At 45.1% G+C, this 19754-nt stretch overlaps 1 protein-coding gene across 1 annotated transcript in view; it reads left to right on the forward strand.

Moving 5' to 3' along the window:
* Positions 1-2756: 2756 nt before the first annotated feature.
* Positions 2757-19754, forward strand: part of ERCC6L (ERCC excision repair 6 like, spindle assembly checkpoint helicase) — a 47319-nt gene continuing 30321 nt past the window's right edge. Inside the window, exon 1 of the mRNA XM_009197805.4 lies at positions 2757-3096. Within this exon, the coding sequence (XP_009196069.2) occupies positions 3029-3096 (68 nt within the window). The 5' untranslated portion in view covers positions 2757-3028. The remainder of the gene's footprint in view (positions 3097-19754) is intronic.

Consider the following 19754-nt stretch of genomic DNA (forward strand, 5'->3'; position numbering starts at 1 on the left):
TCTGCAGAATTCTCTCCTACATCTTCTCCCCTATTCTGCTCTTCTCATTCTACTCATCCTTTGGGTATCCAGGGTGCCTGGACACTCGACTCATCCTTAGCTCCTTTGTGCTGCTATAATAAAATGCCACAGACTCAAACTCATATATATATATATTTTTTGAGACGGAGTTTCACTCTTGTTGCCCAGGCTGGAGTGCCAATGGCGTGATCTCGGCTCACCACAACCTCTGCCTCCCAGATTCAAACGATTCTCCTGCCTCAGCCTCCCGAGTAGCTGGGATTACAGGCATGTGCCACCATGTCCGGCTAATTTTGTATTTTTAGTAGAGACAGGGTTTCTCTGTCAGGCTGGTCTCGAACTCCTGACCTCAGATGATCCGCCTGCCTCAGCCTCCCAAAGGGCTGGGATTACAGGCGTGAGCCCCCGCGCCTGGCCGTCAAACTCATAATTTATAAACAATAGAAATGTATTTATTATGGTTCTGGAGGCTGAAGAGTCCAAGATGAAGGTGCCAGCAGGATTGGTGTCTGCTGAGGGCTGCTGTCTGCTTCCAAGATGGTGCCTTGTTGCTGCATCCTCTGGAGGTGAAGAAATACTGTGTCCTTACGTGGTAGAAAAGCAGAAGAGCAAAAAGAGCCTAAATAGACTAGTTCCCTCCAGCCCTTTCATAAGGCACTAATTCATTCATGAAGTAGGATCCCTCATGACATAATTACTTCCCAAAAGGCCCCGCCTCTCAGTGCCACCATAGCGGGGATTAAGTTTCAACACGTGAATTTTGAAGGACCTTCAGACCATAGCACAGCCCAATCCAAGCTTGCCTCCAGGAAAAGATGTGATTTAAACACTTTAGCAGAGTAAACAAGTTCCTTCATAACCTGGCCTTCAACTGCCTCATCAACTTCATTTCCCACCACTGCCCTCTTCTTTCCAGTGTGACACAGTGAAACAGCACAGATTTGTGTCCATACGGACCTAGTATTGAATTCTGGCTCTGCTGCTTCCTAGCTCAGGAAGCTTAGGTGAAGTCACTTTATCTCTCTGAGCCTGTTTACACATCTGAAAAATGGGGATAATAGTATACTTAAAAGGCCTCTTAACAAAGGCCTTAAAGTCATACAAACCAGGAAAATAGCCCATGTTCTCCAAGTTCTCCAAGATCCCCCACCTCCCCCCGACCTTTTTTTTTTTTTTTTTGAGACGGAGTCTTGCTCTGTTGCCCAGGCTGGAGTGCAATGGCACGATCTCAGCTCACTGCAACCTCTGCCTCCCGGGTTCAAGTGATTCTTTCGCCCCAGCCTCCCGAGAAGCTGGGATTACAGGCACCCGCCATCATGCCCAGTTAATTTTTGTAGAAACGGGGTTTCACCATTTGGCCAGGCTGATTTTGAACTCCTGACCTCAGGTGATCTGCCCACCTCGGCCTCCCAGAGTGCTGAGATTACAGGTTCAGTGAGCCACTGAACCCGGCCTCCAACATTCCTTTTAACTCATAACGGTCTATGAATTTTATAAAAAGCTTAAAATTCTCTGTACATGTGATGTATGACTGGGCCAATAGGTGAGTTTTCCAATACTGAATGCTAAATTAGTGTCTTGAGGAATCATGTCTGTGTTCTTAACGATATATGAACAAAGACAATTTTTGTTGGCCCACAACCTCCTATTTAGTGTCACCCAAGCAAGTCACTTAATCACATTTCCTTAAGCTCTAGGCTCCGCCTTTTTTTAGGCTCTGCCTTTGAAAATGACTGTATCTTAGTTGGTGCTTCTGAAGAAATGGTGACCACAGCACTACTTCTTTCTTTTTTTTTTTGAATTATTTTTGTCCTCTTCTTATTACACCAAGTATGTGAACCTAAATACTTATTTCTTAAATAAGAACTTTATTTTATTTTATTTTTTTGTGAGATGGAGTCTTGCTGTCGCCCAGGCTGGAGTGCAGTGGCATGATCTTGGCTCACTGCAGCCTCCACCTCCCGGGTTTGAGATTCTTGAAGACCCTTCTCTCTTTCTCTCTCTCTTTTTAAAAAAATAAATACAGCATAACGCCCTGTGGAGAAGAAAAAAAAATTGAAAAAGAGATGGGGGGGTCTCACTATGTTGCCCAGGCTGGTCTCGAACTCCTGAGTGCAAGTGATCCTCCCACCTTAGCCTCCCCAAAGGCTAGGATTACAGGTGTGAGCCACCGCACCCAGACTTTAAAAAATTTTTTTATTTTTATTTTTGAGACAGAGTCTTGCTTTGCCACTCAGGCTGGAGTGCAGTGACTCACTGCAACCTCCACCTACTGGGTCCAAGCGATTCTCGTGCCTCAGCCACCTGACTGGGACTGAGGGCGCCTGCCACCGCGCCTGGCTAATTTTTTGTATTTTTAGTAGAGACGGGTTTTCACCATGTTAGCTAGGTTTGTCTTGAATTCCTGACCTCAAATGATCCGCCCGCCCCGGCCTCCCAAAGTGCTGGAATTACAGGCGTGAACCACCGCGCCTTCTTCAGTGTGAGTTTAAATCACAGGGACTACGCCTCCCAGGGTGTTTGGATTCAAAGCACGTTCAGTGCCAGGTACTGGCGATCAAGGAAGGGAAGGTATCTCTGGATGTGGGGCGGGGGTTGACTGGGGGACGCAGGCGTTGGAGATCTCCAAGGGTCGCCACAACGACTGGGATCATATCGGGCAGTCTCCTCCACTCACAATGATAGCACACGCATGCGCGAACGAATTGGCCGCAGCATGGTTTGAATTGGGTTGAAACGCAAGGGACTACAGACTGACGCAGCACACTCCGTGTCTCGAAGGCAGAAGTCACCTCCTACCTCCAGCCGCGCGTAGGCGCAGGCGCCTACCCTCATGGGCGGGGCTCAGGCGGTGGCGTCGCAGCGCGTGGTCGCGGATTGGCCGGCCGCGAGGCCGACGGTTGGCTGTGTCCCTCGCCACAGGCGCACAGAGCATGCGCGGGGCGGGAGTGCGCGAAATTCAAGCTCCAAGCTCCCGCCGGGGTAACTGGAACCCAGTCCGAGGGTCATGGAGGCGTCCCGTAGGTTTCCGGAAGCCGAGGCCTTGAGCCCAGAGCAGGCTGCTCATTACCTAAGGTATGTCTGGACCGCTGGGCGGGTCTAGCTAACCGACCTGGCCCAGGGTGGAGGTGGGGGTGGCCCTCAGATCCCCCTGGTGACCCGAACTGTTGAGGCGCAGCCTTTTGAGGCGCGCTCTCGCACTCTTCTCGCAGTAGGGTGTGGGAGTCAGCTCTGGATGTTTGACCAGATTTCTAAAACCTCAGGAGACCCCGATGCCTCTTCTTTTGGGCAGATGACCCTGCAGTATGAGCTCCGTAAGAGCCAGAACCTTAATTAATCAAGCCCTTATTGATTCTTTTCAGCTTATCAAGCCCCAAGCCTAGGGGATACAGAGATGAGTAAAACAAGGTCCCCGCCCCCAAGTTGTTTGTAATCTAGTAGTGGAAACGGATCTGTAAAGCAATAATTACTAGGTTTGATAAGTGCTGTAAGAGGTATAATGTATGTGCAGGGCATAGTGTTGGCATAAAAGAGGGGATGGCCAACTACAAGGGTGGTCAGCTAAGGGATGGCATGGCAAGAGGAGACATTTGAGCTAGGCGTTGAAAAATAAGTTAGCATTCACCAGTTGGCTAAGGGTGGGGGGCGTGGTAATGTTGGGATGAGCATTTAAATTTTTTCTTAAATTGTGGTAAAGTACGCATAACATAAAATTTATCTTTTTGTGCAGAAACTGGATTTTATGAAAAATAAAGTTTATCATCTTAACCATTTTTAAACGTACAGTTCAGTAGTGTTGACTACATTCATATTGTTGTGCAACTGTCTGTCATCTCCAGAACTTTTCTCATGTGGCAAAACTGAAACTACTCCCATTAAACAACTCCCCATTTCCCCCTCCCTTCAGCCCCTAGCAACCATTATTCTGTCTCTGTGGATTTTACTGCTTTAATTTTTTTTAGACAGGGTCTTGCTCTGTCGCCTAGACTGGAATTCTGTGGCCTGATCATAGTTCACTGCAGCCTGGAACTCCTGGGCTCAAGCAGTCCTTCTGCCCCAGCCTCCCTAGTAGCTGGGACTTCAGGTGGGTGCCACCATGCCCAGTCCATTTATTATCTTATTATTGTTGTTTTATATGTTTTTTTAGAGACAGGGTCTGGCTCTGTCACCCAGGCTGGAGTGCAGTGGCTCGATCTCTAACTCAGTTCACTGCAACTTCCATCCCCCAGGGCTCAAGCGATCCTCCCACCTCAGCATCTATAGTAGCTGGGACCACAGGTGCACACCACCACACCCAGCTATTTTATTTTATTTTTTTTGAAACAGAGTCTCGCTCTGTCACCCAGGCTGGAGTGCAGTGGCACGATCTCAGCTCACTGCAAGCTCTGCCTCCTGGGTTCACACCATTCTCCTGCCTCAGCCTCCCGAGTAGCAGATACTACAGGTGCCCGCCACCACGCCCAGCTAATTTTTTGTATTTTTAGTAGAGATGGGGTTTCACCGTGTTAGCCAGGATGGTCTCGATCTCCTGACCTCGTGATCCACCTGCCTCGGCCTCCCAAAGTATTTTTTCGTATTTTTAGTAGAGACAGGGTCTTGCCATGTTGTCCAGGCTGGTCTCAAACTCCAGAGTTCAAGCAGTCCTCCTGCCTCAGCCTCCCAAAGTGTTGAGATTACAGACGTGAGCCACCATGCCAGGCCTTTCATTTAGATTTTTCCAATTGTTTGCCGTTTTACTTTTGTTGTAATAGGCAGCCTTTTTGTGAATTTTTGTGCACTTTATAACTGAGTGTACACTTTGGAATTCAGAGTGCTGTATCTTAGGGAATGTGTATTTAAAATTGCTATTCAAGAACACCATGCCAGATTTTAATAAAGTCAATAGTGTGAGTAAGCATTTATTTATATTCTCTCAGGCTGGTGTGTGATGAGCTATATGAGTCAATTCAAAAGTTAAGATACATAGTTTTACTTTTGAAGCTAGGACTTGTAGTATTTTCTTCTACAGATACACTTACATGAGTGGGCAAAGATGTGTGTGCGTGTATATACAGTAAGTCCTCATTTAACATTGTCCATAGGTTCTTGGAAACTGACTTTAAGTGAAATGACGTAGCAAAACCAATTTTTTTCTCATCAGTGTTGCAGCAAAATGATATTGAATGAACCAGTGTCATTCAAGGACCTGCTGTGCGTCATTTTGCTTAAAGTTGCAGTTGCCAAGAACTTACTGACCACGTTAACTGAGGACTTACTGTACATGTAAATATATACCAGAGGTGTGTGCCACCAAGCCTGGCTAATTTTTAAAAGATTTCTGTAGTCTGGGCACAGTGGCTCATGCCTGTAATCACTTTGGGAGGGCGAGGTGGGTGGATCACAAGGTCAGGAGTTCAAGACCAGTCTGGCCAACATGGTGAAGCCCCGTCTCTACTAAAAATACAAAAATTAGTCAGGCGTGGTGGCAGGCACCTGTAATCCCAGCTACTTGGGAGGCTGAGGCAGAATTGCTTCAACCTGGGAGGCGGAGGTTGCAGCGAGCCGAGATTGCGCCACTGCACTCCAGCCTGGGCAGTACTCCAGCCTGGGCAACAGAGCAAGACTCTGTCTCAGAAAAAAAAAAAAAAAGATTTTTGTAGAGATGGAGTCTCACTGTGTTGCCCAGGCTGGTCTTGAACTCCTAGGCTCAAGTGATCCTCCCACCTCAGGCTCCCAAAGCACTGGGATTACAGGTATGAGCCACCAGGCCCAGCAGAATCAGACTTTTTATTACACTTCCATTATTATACCACCGTTCAAGCATTCTACTCTCCATCCTCTACCTTACTCCCTCTAGAACACCAGTTCCAACAACTGTTTGGTATCGTTGGGACCTATAGTTCGTTGATTCCATTTTTTCACTGTTGCACACCCCTCAGGTTCTCACTTCTCTCCTTACATAGTTTGAAGTTCAGAGTCAATAATTGTGGAGGCTTCCTTGTATACAACTTTAACTTATTTTTTTTCTCTTTCACGCTTCATTATACTGGCTTGGCAAGACCATAGCCTTCGTATGGTAAGCAGAGTAATGGCCTCCCAAGAATATCCACATACTAATTTCTGAACCCTGTAAATATGTTACCCTCATATGGTAGAGAGGAATTAAGGTCGCTAACCAGCTGACCCTAAAATAGGGAAATTGGAATATCTGGGTGAGCCCAGTGTAATCACAGGGTGCTTAAAAGTAGAAGAGGGGCTGGGTGTGGTGGCTTATGCCTGTAATCCCAGCACTAGGGGAGGCCAAGGTGGGTGGATCACCTGAGGTCAGAAGTTCGAGACCAGCCTGGCCAATGTGATGAAACCCTGTCTCTACAAAAATACAAAAATAAGCTGGGCGTGGTGGCACACGCCTGTAATCCCAGCTACCCAGGAGGCTGAGGTGGGAGAATTGCTCCAACCCAGGAGATGGATGTTGCAGTGAACCGAGATTGCGCTGTTGCACTCCAGCCTGGGCTACAAGAGTGAAACTCCATCTCAAAAAAAAAAAAAAGAGTGGAAGAGGGAGGCAGAAGAAGAGGTCATAGTGATGCAGGGTGAAAAGGACTCAACCTGTTCTACCTGACTTGGTAGATGGGGGAAGGGGCTATGAGCCAAGGAATGTGTATGGCCTCTGGAAGCTGGAAAAGTCAAGAAGCACATTCTCCCCCTAGAGCCTCCAGAAAGGAACACAGCCCTGCTGCAACCTTAATTTTAGCCCAGTGAGACCTGTGTCAGACTTCTAACCTATATAACCTGCAAGATATAACCTGTAAGATAAGAGATAATACTATGTGTTGTTTTAATATTTGTGATGATTTGTAACGGCAGCAATAGGAAACTAATACATTTTGCTAAATCCAACTCTGGCCCTCAGAGATGAACATGGTTGAATAAACAATCATGCTGACTGGTCTTACTTGAAATCTGTCAATATTAATGTCAAGCAGGCCCTTCATGTTGCCTGGCAATCATATTACATTTCTTTAATGTATTCACTCATCCATTCTACTAGAGGCCTGTTTCACACCTTCTTGCTTTTCAGACCCTCAACACCTCTCCCTCATCTCTCTTGCTTCCAATTTCACTGGGTTGATAGAAGCAATCAGAAGAGTTTCCAGGAGCTTCTCCCTTATCGACCTACTTCCCAGCATTATTCCCCCTGTGTTCTTTGCCTTCTATCCTGTTAGTATGGATGAACTCTCTGCTTCTAGCACAACCCCTCCATTTGTGCAAAAGATCTCATCCCCTTGTCACTCACTGGTATAAGGACTTCAACCCACCAATTCTTTTTTTTTTTTTTTTTTTTTTTTGAGACGGAGTCTCGCTCTGTCGCCCAGGCTGGAGTGCAGTGGCATAATCTCGGCTCACTGCAAGCTCCGCTCCGCCTCCCGGGTTCACGCCATTCTCCTGCCTCAGCTTCCCAAGTAGCTGGGACTACAGGCGCACGCCACCACGCCCAGCTAATTTTTTGTAATTTTAGTAGAGACGGGGTTTCACCATGTTAGCCAGGATGGTCTCGAACTCCTGACCTCATGATCCACCCGCCTCGGCCTCCCAAAGTGCTGGGATTACAGATGTGAGCCACCGCGCCCGGCCCCACCAATTCTTTCACTGTTAAAAAAAAAATCCTCTCTTGATCCTATTTTCCTTTCCAGTTATTACTCCATTTCTTCTCTTTCCTTTACTGCAAAATTCCAGGTGTCAGTATCATTGTCTACACTTGTCATTTCCTATTTCTTTCCTCCTAACTTCTGTTGAACTCGTCCCAGTCAGGTTTTCACCCCATCACTTTCCTCAAACTGCTTTTATCAAAGTCACCAATGACATTCACATAACAAAATCCAACAGTCAATTCTCAATCTTCGTCAACCTAGACCACTAGTACTTGACGAAGTTGATCACTTCTCCATGAAACACATGATTCATTAGTCTTCCAAGGAGCCCTTGCTCTCTGTATTTTCTTCCTACCTCACTGACTGCTGCTTCAGATTCTGTTGATATTCCTCCTCGTATCTTCTAAGGTAATTTAAATCCCCAGATATGACATTTCACGCTGAAATACTTAAGTATATGTTCCTTAAAAACAACATATTCTTTTTTTTTTTTTTTTTTTTTTTAACACGGAGTCTTGCTCTGTTGCCCAGGCTGGAGTGCAGTAGCGCAATCTTAGCTCACTACAACCTCCGCCTCCCGGGTTCAAGTGATTCTCTGCTTCAGCCCCCCAAGTAGTTGGGATTACAGGCACCTGCCACCACGCCCGGCTAATTTTTGTATTTTTAGTATGGGGTTTCACTATGTTGGCCAGGCTGGCCTCGAATTCCTGGCTTCAGGTGATCCACCTGCCTCGGCCTCCCAAAGTGCTGGGATTACAGGCATGAGCCCCCTGCTCAGTCAAAAAAATCATATTCTACAAACTACCATGCCATATCACACTAACAAAATAAATGAATTGATATCATTCCAAAACACATAGTCCATATTCACTTTTTTTGAGACAGAGTTCTGCAATGTCGCCCAGGCTGGAGTGCAGTGGCGCACCCAGCTCACTGTAAACTTTGCCTCCTGGGTTCGCTTACCTCCTGCCTCAGTAGCTGGATTACAGGTACCTGCCACCATGCCCAGCTAATTTTGTATTTTTAGTATGGGGTTTCACTATGCTGGCCAGGCTGGCTCACTCCTGGCTTCAGGTGATCCACCTGCCTCGGCCTCCAAAGTGCTGGGATTACAGGCATGAGCCCCCTTGCCTGGTCAAAAAAAAAAAAAAATCATATTCTTACAAAACTACCATGCCATATCACACCTAACAAAATAAATGAATTCGTTGATATCATCTAATACATAGTCCATATTCAATTTTTTTTTTTTTTTTGAGACAGAGTCTTGCAGTGCTCTTCTGCTGAGCATAGTGGCGCAATCTAGGCTCACTTCGTAAACTTTTGCCTCCTGTCTTGCTGCATTCTGCTGCCTCAGTTTTCCTCAGGCTGGGATTACAGGCACCCGCCACCACGCCCAGCTAATTTTTTGTATTTTTACTAGGGACAGGGTTTCACCATGTTGGCCAGGCTGGTCCTGAACTCCTGACTTAGTGATTCGCCCGCCTCGGCTTCCCAAAGTGCTGTGATTACAGGCATGAGCCACCGTGCCCAGCCTCAAATTTTTTGAATGGTCTATCAGGATCCAAAGAAGGTCTACAACTTCATTTGGGTGTTATGTTTCTTGAACTTCTAATCTAGAACAGTTCTCCCCTTCCTTCCATTTTCTATGACAATGATTTGAATTACAGCGTGATGGCTTCCTTGTAGTGTCATTAGTTTGTTCTGTCTCCTATAATTTAAACTAAAGGCTTGATAAGATTAAGCTTCAATATTTTTGGCATGAATACTTTATAGGGAAGGCTGTGTACCTATGTTGGGTCGTATCAGGAAGCATATAATGTCTGACTTTCCTACTTTCAGTAATGCTAAGGTTGACCAATGGGTTCAGTGATTCCAATCTGATCCCTCCTTTGCAAAGTTGCATTTCCCCCTTATGAGGAAGTAACACATTTAGGATATCTTAGCATGCTGTGAATATCCCGTTCCCAACCAACCCATCAGCCTTTAATCCATTGATAACTATTGCTCAAATCATTTTTTTTTTAAAGAGTTGGGGTCTCCCTATGTTGCCCAGGCTCGTCTTGAACTCCGAGTCTCAAGTGATCCACCTGCCTCAGCCTCCCAAAGGGTCAAATCAGTTATTAGAGATTACAAAGTGGTGATTTTCTTTTCTGAGATGGAGTTTCGCTTTTGTTGCCCAAGCTGGAGTACAATGACGCGATCTCAGCTCACTGCAACCTCCACCTCCTGGGTTCAAGTGATTCTCCTACCTCAGCCTCCCGAGTAACTGGGATTACAGGTGGGTGCCACCATGCCTGGCTAATTTTTTGTGTTTTTAGTAGAAACGGGGTTTCGTCATGTTAGCCAGGCTGGTCTCGAACTCCTGACCTCAGGTGATCTGCCCGCCTCGGCCTCCCCAAGTGCTGGGATTACAGACGTGAGCCACCAAGACTGGCCGCAAAGTCGTGATTTTCTAGTTTCACCATTCTTTGTGTACTCATTAGCTGGAATTCTTCTATAGATGATCTTAATGTTGGAATGCCATGTCTTTTTTTTTTTTTTTTGAGGCAGGGTCTGGCTATGTTGCCCAGGCTGGTCTCGAACTCCTGAGCTCAAGTGATCCACCTGCCTTGGCCTCCCAAAGTGCTGGGATTACAGGCATGAGCCACCATGTCAGCTGTCTTTTTTTTTTTTTTTTTTTTAGTACTCCTTCCTTGGGTGATCTTATCCAGGTTCTTGGCTTTAAATCTCATCTCTGTGCTGAGAACTTTCATATTTTTTTAGTAAACCTTTTACTTTGGCATTATTTTATTTTATGTTTTATTTTTAAAGTTTTTGGGTTTATTTATAATTGACACATAATTATACATGTTTATGGGGTACAGTTTTATTTCTATTTTTTTGGAGACAGGGTCTTGCTCTGTCACTTAGGCTGGAGTACAGTGGTGCCATCATAGTTCACTGTAATCTTGAACTCCTGGACTCAAATGATCTTTCTGCCTTGGCTTCCCAATGTGCTGGGATTACAGGCATGAGCCATTGCACTTGGTCAGTTTTATTTTTAACCAATAATTATACAATTATTTTAACAATAATTGTATATATTTGTGGGGTACAATGTGATGTTTCAATGCATGTATACCTTGTGGAATGATCAAATCAGGCTAATTAACATATCCATCACCTCAAATACTTATCATTTCTTTGTGGTGAAAAAATTTAAAATCCATTCTTCAGCCTGGCCAACATGGCAAAACTCTGTCTCTACTAAAAACACAAAAATTAGTTGGGTGTGGTGGTGCACATCTATAGTCCCAGCTACTCGAGAGGCTGAGGCAGGAGAATCGTATGAACCCAGGAGGTGGAGGCTGCAGTGACCTGAGATCATGGCACACTGCACTGCAGGCTGGGTGACAGAGGGAGACCCTGTCTCAAAAAAAAAAAAAGGTTCATTCTTTTAGCTATTTTGAAATATATAATTCATTATGATTAATAATAGTCACCATGCTGTGCAGTAGATCACTAGAACCTATTCCTCCTGTTTAACTGAAACTTTGTACCATTGACTAACCTTTCTCCTTTCCCCATCTACCCCTATCCCCCCAGCCTCTGGTAACTACTATTTTACTCTCTACTTCTTTTTTAGATTCCATGTATAAACCAGATCATGGAGTATTTGTCTCTCCATGCCTGGTTTATTTCACCTAGCAAAATGTCCTCTAGGTTCATTCATGTTGTTGCAAATCAGAATTTCCTGCCTTTTAACGGCTGAAGAATTTTTCATTGTGTGTATATACCACATTTTAAAAATCCATTCATCCTGTTGATGGCTACTTTGGTTGTTTCCTTTTCTTGGCTCCTATGAATAATGCTGCAATGAACATGGGAGTGTAGGTATCTCTTCAATATACTGATTTCAGTTCCTTTGGAAGTACCCAGAAGTGAGATTGCTGGATCATATGGTAACTTTATTTTTAGTTTTTTGAGGAACCTCTGCACTGTTTTCCAGAATGGCCACACTTATGTACACATTTATTTATTTAGAGACAGGGTCTCCCTCTGTCACCCAGGCTGGAGTGCAGTGGCATGATCTCGGCTCACTGAAGCTTGGGGCTCCTGAGTTCAAGCAATCTTCCCACCTCAGCCTGCCAAGTAGCTGGGACCACAGGTGCGTGCCACCATGCCTGGCTAATTTTTTGTATTTTCAGTAGAGATGGGGTTTTGCCATGTTGCCCAGGCTGGTTTCGAACTCCTGAGCTCAAGCGATCTGCCCACCCTAGGCCTCCCAAAGTGCTGGGATTACAGGCGTGAAGCACCACGCCCAGCCCAGAATGTCCATGCTAATTTATAATAGTACCAACAGTATACAAGTGTTCCCTTTTCACCACATCCTTGCCCACACTTGTAAGAGTTAAAGAAAGAGGAAAGAAACACAAAATGCGGCCTGACAGTTAAAGGCAGGTTTACTTTAGATAAAACCTGAGAAGGGTTCTGGCCGATTTTTTTTTTTTATTTAGTCAGAAGCGCTTTCTCTTACAGACTAAGAATATATATTGGTTTTAGGGTGAGGGGGCTTATCACAAGCTTGGAATGTTTCTGTGTGAGGGAGAAGTTTCTGTGTGAGGGTTGGAATGTCTCTGGGAGGAGGGGAGGTTATCTTGGGGCAGACATCTTTCCGGCCGAGGGGTGTTATCTCAAGGCTGGCATCTTCCTGGCCGGACGGGAGTTATCTTGGGGCTATCATGTCTCTGGTCAGGGAGGAGTTTGGAATTGTGGGATATGATGAGGTTTCTCTTCAAATAGCCTGATCAATCCTTTATTCTTTAATTCATAGTACCCCGCACCCCCCCCCCCCCGCCCTTCCCTTTTCTCCTCTGTCCTTCCTATCTGCCTTTGTTACATGCGCAGACATGCCACAGTACCAGCTCACATTCCTTTCCTTATTTGGAAAGAAGACTAGCTCTCTAGCTCATTGCAGACACCCCTTTCCCCTTTCCCCTCTCTCCCTATGTGCCCATCTTATCTAAAGAAAGTTCAAATGTTTAGCCAACTGGGGCTAGTTTAGATTGTGTGGCCTGATTCCAGTCAATGGGGAAAAGGCACAGGGGCAGGATTTGCATCAGGAATAAAGGCTCTTGTTCCCCTTTGTTCTGGTGTGCTCTCATGGTGACTGGCCAAGGAGAAGCACCCCTCTGTGCAGAAGTAAAAATTGCTTTACTGAAAATCCTTTGTTTGAGTGCTCAATTTCCTTAAGACTCTGAGCTTTATTTTGACAGAATGTTTCTGGTTGGAGATGTTATTTGTGGTTTATGGTCGTGCTGACCTTAGCCATTAGGCTGATGCCCTTTGGATTTAGGTGGTTTTTTATTAAGTGAACTTTAGAATGAGGGACTTGTCTAAGATGGCGATGCTCCTGCTCTGTCAATCCAGACTCTATAGTTATAAAAAGGAGGAGGGACAGTGTGTTCTTTCTGGCTACTTCCTGCTGTTGAGGGGACGGAGAGTTTTCTGGTCTCCGGTTGACTGTGGGAGCATTGCTGTGTGTAGATGTTTTGGGGTAGTTGTCTGTGAAATGGCCATGATCCTGTCAGTCAAAAATCTTTGGCCACGTGTGGTGGCTCACACCTGTAATCCCAGCACTTTGGGAGGCCAAGGCAGGCAGATCACCTGAGGTCAGGAGTTCGAGACCAGCCTGGTCAACATGGTGAAACCCTTTCTCTACCAAAAATACAAAAATTAGCCAGGCATGGTGGCGAATGCCTGTAATCCCAGCTAATCGGGAGGCTGAGGCAGAAGAACCGCTTGAACCCGTGAGGTGGAGGTGGCAGTGAGCCAATATTACGGTGCCACTGCACTCCAGCCTGGGAGACAGAGCAAGACTCCGTCTCAAAAAAAAAAAAAAATCTTTGAAAAAGGTTAATTAGGCAGGGTAGGAACATTAGTCCCAGGAATGGGATGACCCATGCTATGATTTTGTTCCCAAACTAAGAATCTATTTTGTTGTTTTGATATTCCCTTAGCGTTTTAGCCCTTTCTTTAAGTTTTTCAGCAGCGTCTCTTACTAGGTCTGATTGGTTGAGGTAGAAACAACATTCCTCACCTCATGAGAGGCAGAATCCCTCTTTCTTTTTCAGCCATTATAAGATCTAGTCCCCGTCTGTTTTGGAGGACTACGCCAGCCAAAGAGTCTAGTTGGTCTTGGACTTTTTTTTTTTTTGAGACGGATTCTTGCTCCGTTGCCCAGGCTGGAGTGCAGTGGTGCGGATCTCGGCTCACTGCAACCTCCACCTCCTGGATTCAAGCAATTCTTCTGCGTCAGTGTCCCGAGTTGCTGGGATTACAGGCATGCAGCACCACGCCCAGCTAATTTTTTTGGTATTTTTAGTAGAGACGGGGTTTCACCATGTTGGCCATGGCTGGTCTCGAACTCCTGACCTCAGGTGATCCACCCGCCTCAGCCTCCCGAAGTGCTGGGATTACAAGCGTGAGCCACCGCCCCTGGCCAAGGTCTTGGACTTTTATAAGACTTTGGGCTGTGTCTTCTAACGAGTCCTGTAGTTCTGTTGAAAGAGCCTTAAAGTATGTTATGGAAGTGGCTAATCCGCTTGCTCTCAATCCAAGTCCAGAGGTTATACCCAAGGTGGCTATTAAGGGAATGAAGTGTATGGCCCTTCCTTTTCTAACATATTGGATGGATGGGATGGGCAAAGGTCGATTAGGAGGAACAAGTCCAATGGAGGGAGATAGATAAACTAGGGTACAGGTTCCAGTCCAGTTGGTAGGGAGACAAAGGTATGTGTTGGTGCCACACAAGAAGAACAGGCCTTTGTCGTGTATACAGGCAGAGATATAGAAAGAGAATAGGTGAACTAAATATGGGGTGTTTTTTCTTTCCTGTGGTTCATTACTCCAAATGGACAAGGAGGGGGCCAGGGAGACACCTACTAGAGTAGAAATATAGGAAGAGTTACTTTTTACACATTTAATGCAATAGGATGTTGCATCGTTATATTGAGCCATGGAAAAAAGTGGGCACCAGGGACAGCACAAGTTAGGCCAGAGGCATTGGCTGAGAGAGAGGCTGTCAAATGAGCCAGTTACAGAAATGCTCCATTTGCTTCAGGTGATACTGGGTAGTTAACTCTTAGTTTGATGGTCGGGGTGTTTAATAATGATAATATGGTTGCATTGGTTAAGTGTTAAGGATCCTACAGGGAGATTTCCTTCAGAGGCTGAAAAGCAAAGTGAAGCTTGTTGTAAAAGGGGGTGTGTTTAGTTATAGGCCCTTTAATGGGAGAGTCTTGGGGCTTGAGGCATTGCAGGGAGTTGTAATAGGCTTGAAATAATTTGTTAGCCTGATTAGTCCTGGAAGTAGGATAATTGCCGACCAGGGTGTCAGCTCTTTCAAGAAAGGAAGCTCCCTTTTGGAGTGTATAAATTAGGGTTATGCTCCCTGCTAAAAGGTCATGAAGGGGTGCAGGAAGGGCTGTGTAAGCTGAGGAAGACAGTGATAAGAACGTCCAGCATTTGGGAGCAAAGGAAGAGTTAGCTCGCAGCGAGAGGGATTGTGTAAGGTTTATAGTTCGAGCTTGAGAGCAGTGAGAAGTGGTTGTATTAGTGAGGTTGATGTACTTAGGGTATTTATATTGGAAAAAAAAAAACAAGCAAAAAGAGAAAAAGGTTATTTGGGTAAGAGTAAAGTCCTGGAAAGTTCCTTGAAGCCATAGGTCCCATAGAACAGTAAAGAGCTGATCAGGATATATAATGGGAGTTTCGTAGGGGTACCGCTGAAGGTCTGTAACAAGGTTGATTAGGAAGCAATGAAAGTTTAGGAGAGAAAGAGACATAAGCGGTGAATTTCTCTTCCTTTTCATCTGAGATTCAGGTGAGGCAAAGGGAAGTGGGTCCTGTGGAGACACAAGAGAAGGCTGAAGGGGTTTTAGATTTGGTTGTTTGGGTATGTGGCAAAGGGAAGTCTGTTTTCTTGAGAGAAGTATAATGAAACCAGTTGGGGAGTCCCTGGAGTTTTGCTGCTGTGGGTGTGGTAAGAATGATTTGGTAAGGTCCCTTTGTTAGAAATGCTTGTTCCCTGGTGCCATAAAGAAATAGTACTTGAACATAAATTTAATTTCCTCAGCAAGGCCATTTTTACTTTCTGCAGAAAGGGCACACTCGCCAGCAGTTTTGCCATGAGAGTACACCGAACAAAGGAGACAGGGTCATTTATAAACTGACGCTTCCACCCTACTGCTGTGTCCAGTTTCCATTGGCTGGAATGGGACCTCACATTCTGTATTTGTCCCGATTGGCTAGCAACTTAGAACTTTTTAGAAGAGGCAAAGGCAGAGGAGAACAAAGGAAGGAGGAAGTAACTTGTGGAATGCTAAGAAAGGTAAAAACACCTTCAAATAAGGAAGAGGAACAGGCTGTGACCTAATGCTTGCTTGGACCAGTATAAGCATGCCAGGGCAAATATTTAGGCTAAATTGTGGGAGCTAAGAACATAAAGCACATTGATTTCTTTATTACGGCTAGCCAATATTTAAGAATGTTAGCACAGGTCTTTGAATAAATTTTGCTCCTAAGAGAAGTTACTATTTATTCCTAATTAGATGGGGAGGAAAGTCTTTGAAGAGGAACCTCTACTTTACTTTTTACACCTTCCATTTAGGTGTGAGGGGGGAATTGGGGGTAGGACTGGGATCTTTTATGAGAACCTAGTCTTCTGGCTGTAGGAAGGAATTAGAGGAGTCAGTGATGGGTTATGGCAGGTGTTTGTCAGCATATTCCCAAATGAAACGGCGGATAGTATACAGAAGAGGGGAAACAAGGGGAGTTGGTAGAGGTGTCGTTTGACCCTGAGGTGGAACAAAAGGGGCCAGTGGTTTCCCATACATGAGTTCAAAGGGGCTGAGCATTAAGGGTTTATGTGGGAGCACCCACATTTTTAGAAGGGCCAAAGGTAAAAGTGTAACCCAGTCTTTATGTGTTTGGAGTGAGTACCTGGTGAGGGTGGTTTTTAGAATACCATTCATTTTTTCAACTTCTCCTGAAGATTGAGGTCAATAGAGGATATATAGCTTCCAGGTGATTTGTAGAGATTGTGCAAGTGTTGAGTAATTCAGAGATGAATTCAGGACCATTGTCGGATTGAAAAGAGAGAGGCACCCCGAACCTGGGTATGATTTCCGTTATTAATTTGGAGGTGACAGTAGAAGCCCGTTTGTTGGTTGTGGGAAAAGCCTCAACCCATCCTGAAAAGGTATTGATGAGAACTAGAAGAAATCGAACCTTTTTAACTGGGGGCATATGGGTAAAATCAATTTGCCAATCCTGTCCTGGAAGGTGTCCCCTGGCTTGATGGGTTGGGAAAGAAAGGGGTTTAGTGTTGGAGTGGGATGAAGCCTTTTGGCAAATAGAACACTGATGGGAAATGGCCTTTAGCTCTTCCTTTATATCTGGGGTTATGTGTATATGGGAGCTTAAGAAATGTTGCCGAGGGGAATGGCTAATATGGAAGAGGTTGTGAATGTCCCATAAAAGAGTAGTTTTTTTCAAGGTCAGGTGGGACTAATTTGTTTAACCAGTATGGGGGTTTGACTTGTGCCCCCGCCGTGATTAGTTGCTGTATTTGGTGTTCTGGATAAAAGGAAGGGGATATGTTGTATGAGGGGAAATAGGTATTGGGGGATTGGATGGTTGGTTGAGGCTTGTTTTGCCCAATAGTCAGCCTCACGGTTTCCTATTGAAATGTGGTTTTTATCTGATTGATGTCCTTTGCAATGGATAACTGCAACCTTTTCTGGAAGTAAAGCTGCCTTTAGTAAATGATGGATTAGTTTTCCATTAATGATAGGAAATCCCGTAGCCGTGAGATAGCCCCGCTTGCTCCAAATTTGGGCATTGCAATGGATGGTGTTATAGGCATATTTAGAATTGGTGTATATATTAACTTGTGTACTTTTTGCTAGGGTTAGTGCTCTTATTAGGGCAACTAATTCTGCTTTTTGGGAGGATGTGCCCAAAGGCAAGGGGGCAGCTTCTATGATTCTTCTAGGTGGGTATCATTATGATATCCCTCAATGATGGCATACCCTGCTTGGTGGGAAGGGTTTTTTGATGCACTGCCATCTATAAACCAATCTGGGGCTTCCTTTATGTGAGTGGAAGTAAGGGGGTGAAATATGGTAAGAGAACTTTCAATTAAAGCATGAGTGTTGGTCAGGGTCTAAAATTGGTGCTGAAGGCAAAAGAGTGGCAGGATTAAGCGGGGAGCATCTATGAAGAGAGATAGAGGGTTGAAGGAGAGTTGAATGTAAAGCCTGCATGTGGGAGGATGAGATGGAGCTTAGCGCCTTATGGCTGAGTATATTTTGCAGACTGAGAAGAAAATACCTGAAGGGGTTTGTAGAATGTGAGTTTTTGTGCCTCAGGGATAATTAGAGAGGCTGTGACCAAAATTTTTAAGCAAAGGGGCCAGCCTTTGTAAATGGGGTCTAGTTGTTTTGAAAAATATCCTACTGGTTGGAGGGAGTCTCCCACGGGTTGGGCTAATAGTCCAAGGGCCTGATTATGAGAACTGTGTGAATATAGATGAAAGGATCTCAGGGGGTTTGGAAGGCCTGGAGCAGGGGCCTATAATAAGGCACGTTTTAGGTGAGAGAAAGCATGATAAAGGGCTGGGTGGGAGTGAGTGGTTGGTCAAGATTGCCTTTTGTGTGTTCATAAAGGAGTTTAGTGATAATGGCAAAATTTGCTGTCCATAATCAGAAATATCCCACTAATCCGAGGAAAGAAAATAAGTCCCTTTTTGTTTTAGGAAATGGGATTTGTTGAATGCTTTGCTTTCATGCTGGCGGAATTTCTCGAGTATTTCGAGTTACGATTAATCCTAGGTATGAGACTTTTGGAGAGGTTAATTGAGCCTTCTTTTTGGACACCTGGTACCTGCATTCAGCCAAAGAATTTAAAAGCCTGGTGGTGTGTTGAATACAATGTTCTAGAGAGGGGCTGCAAAGAAGTAAATCATCCATGTACTGAAGCAAGATGCTAGGTTGTAGATGTAGTTGGGAGAGGTCTAATTGAAGTGCCTGACCGAAATAGTGAGGGCTGCCCCTAAACCCCTGGGGGAGGAGAGTGCAGGTGAGTTGTTGAGAGTAGCCTGTGTCAGGGCCAGTCTAAGTGAAAGCAAAAAGGTTTTGACAGGAGGGATATAGAGGAATAGTTAAAAAAAAAAAAAGCATCCTTGAGGTGCAATACTGAGAAATGGCTAGTGTTGGGAGGAATTTGCAATAGGAGGGTGTAGGGTTTTGGGAACAATAGGATAAAAGGAACAACAGTGGAGTTGATTTGTCACAAATCCTGAACCAGTCTATAGGAGCCATCTGGGTTTTTGATTGGGAGAATAGGAGTATTATGGGGAGAATGGGTGGAGATTAAAATATTGGCAGCCAAAAGTCAGGAGATGATGGGCTTGAGTGCCCGTAATCCATTAGGGTTGAGGAGATATTGTGGGACCACTGTGTAGCGCTTAGGATCCTTAGTGAGATTTGAATTAGAGAATGGTGGGTAGCCATTATGGGGGAGTCGTCGTTCCATACTGTAGGATTTACCTGGCTGAGGAATTTGAGTGTTTTTTGTTTGTTTGTTTTTTGAGACGGAATTTTGCTCTTGTTGCTCAGGCTGGAGTGCAGTAGCATGATCTTGGCTTGCCGCAGCCTCCACCTCCTGGATTCAAGCGATTCTTCTGCATCAGCCTCCGAGTAGCTGGGATTACAGGCATGCACCACCAGGCCCGGCTAATTTTGTATTTTTAGTAGAGACGGGGTTTCTCCATGGTCAGGCTGGTCTCAAATTCCCAACCTCAGGCGATCCACCCGCCTCGGCCTCCCAAAGTGCTGAGATTACAGGCGTGAGCCAGGAATTTGGGTTTTAAGTCTATTTGATGTGGAGTGTCTGAGGAGGGGTTTTGTTCTTGATATAATAATAAGTAAGGGGTTAGGCTTTGCTGTAGGGCTGATAAATGAATGATTCCCCCTAGTTTGTGTAGGATGTCCCTTCCTAGTAAAGGAGTGGGACAATGAGAAATGACCAAGAAAGAGTGAGTGAGGGTGACTCCCC

The sequence above is a fragment of the Papio anubis genome, chromosome X, assembly GCF_008728515.1.
Source record: "Papio anubis isolate 15944 chromosome X, Panubis1.0, whole genome shotgun sequence".
Classification (NCBI taxonomy): domain Eukaryota; kingdom Metazoa; phylum Chordata; class Mammalia; order Primates; family Cercopithecidae; genus Papio; species Papio anubis.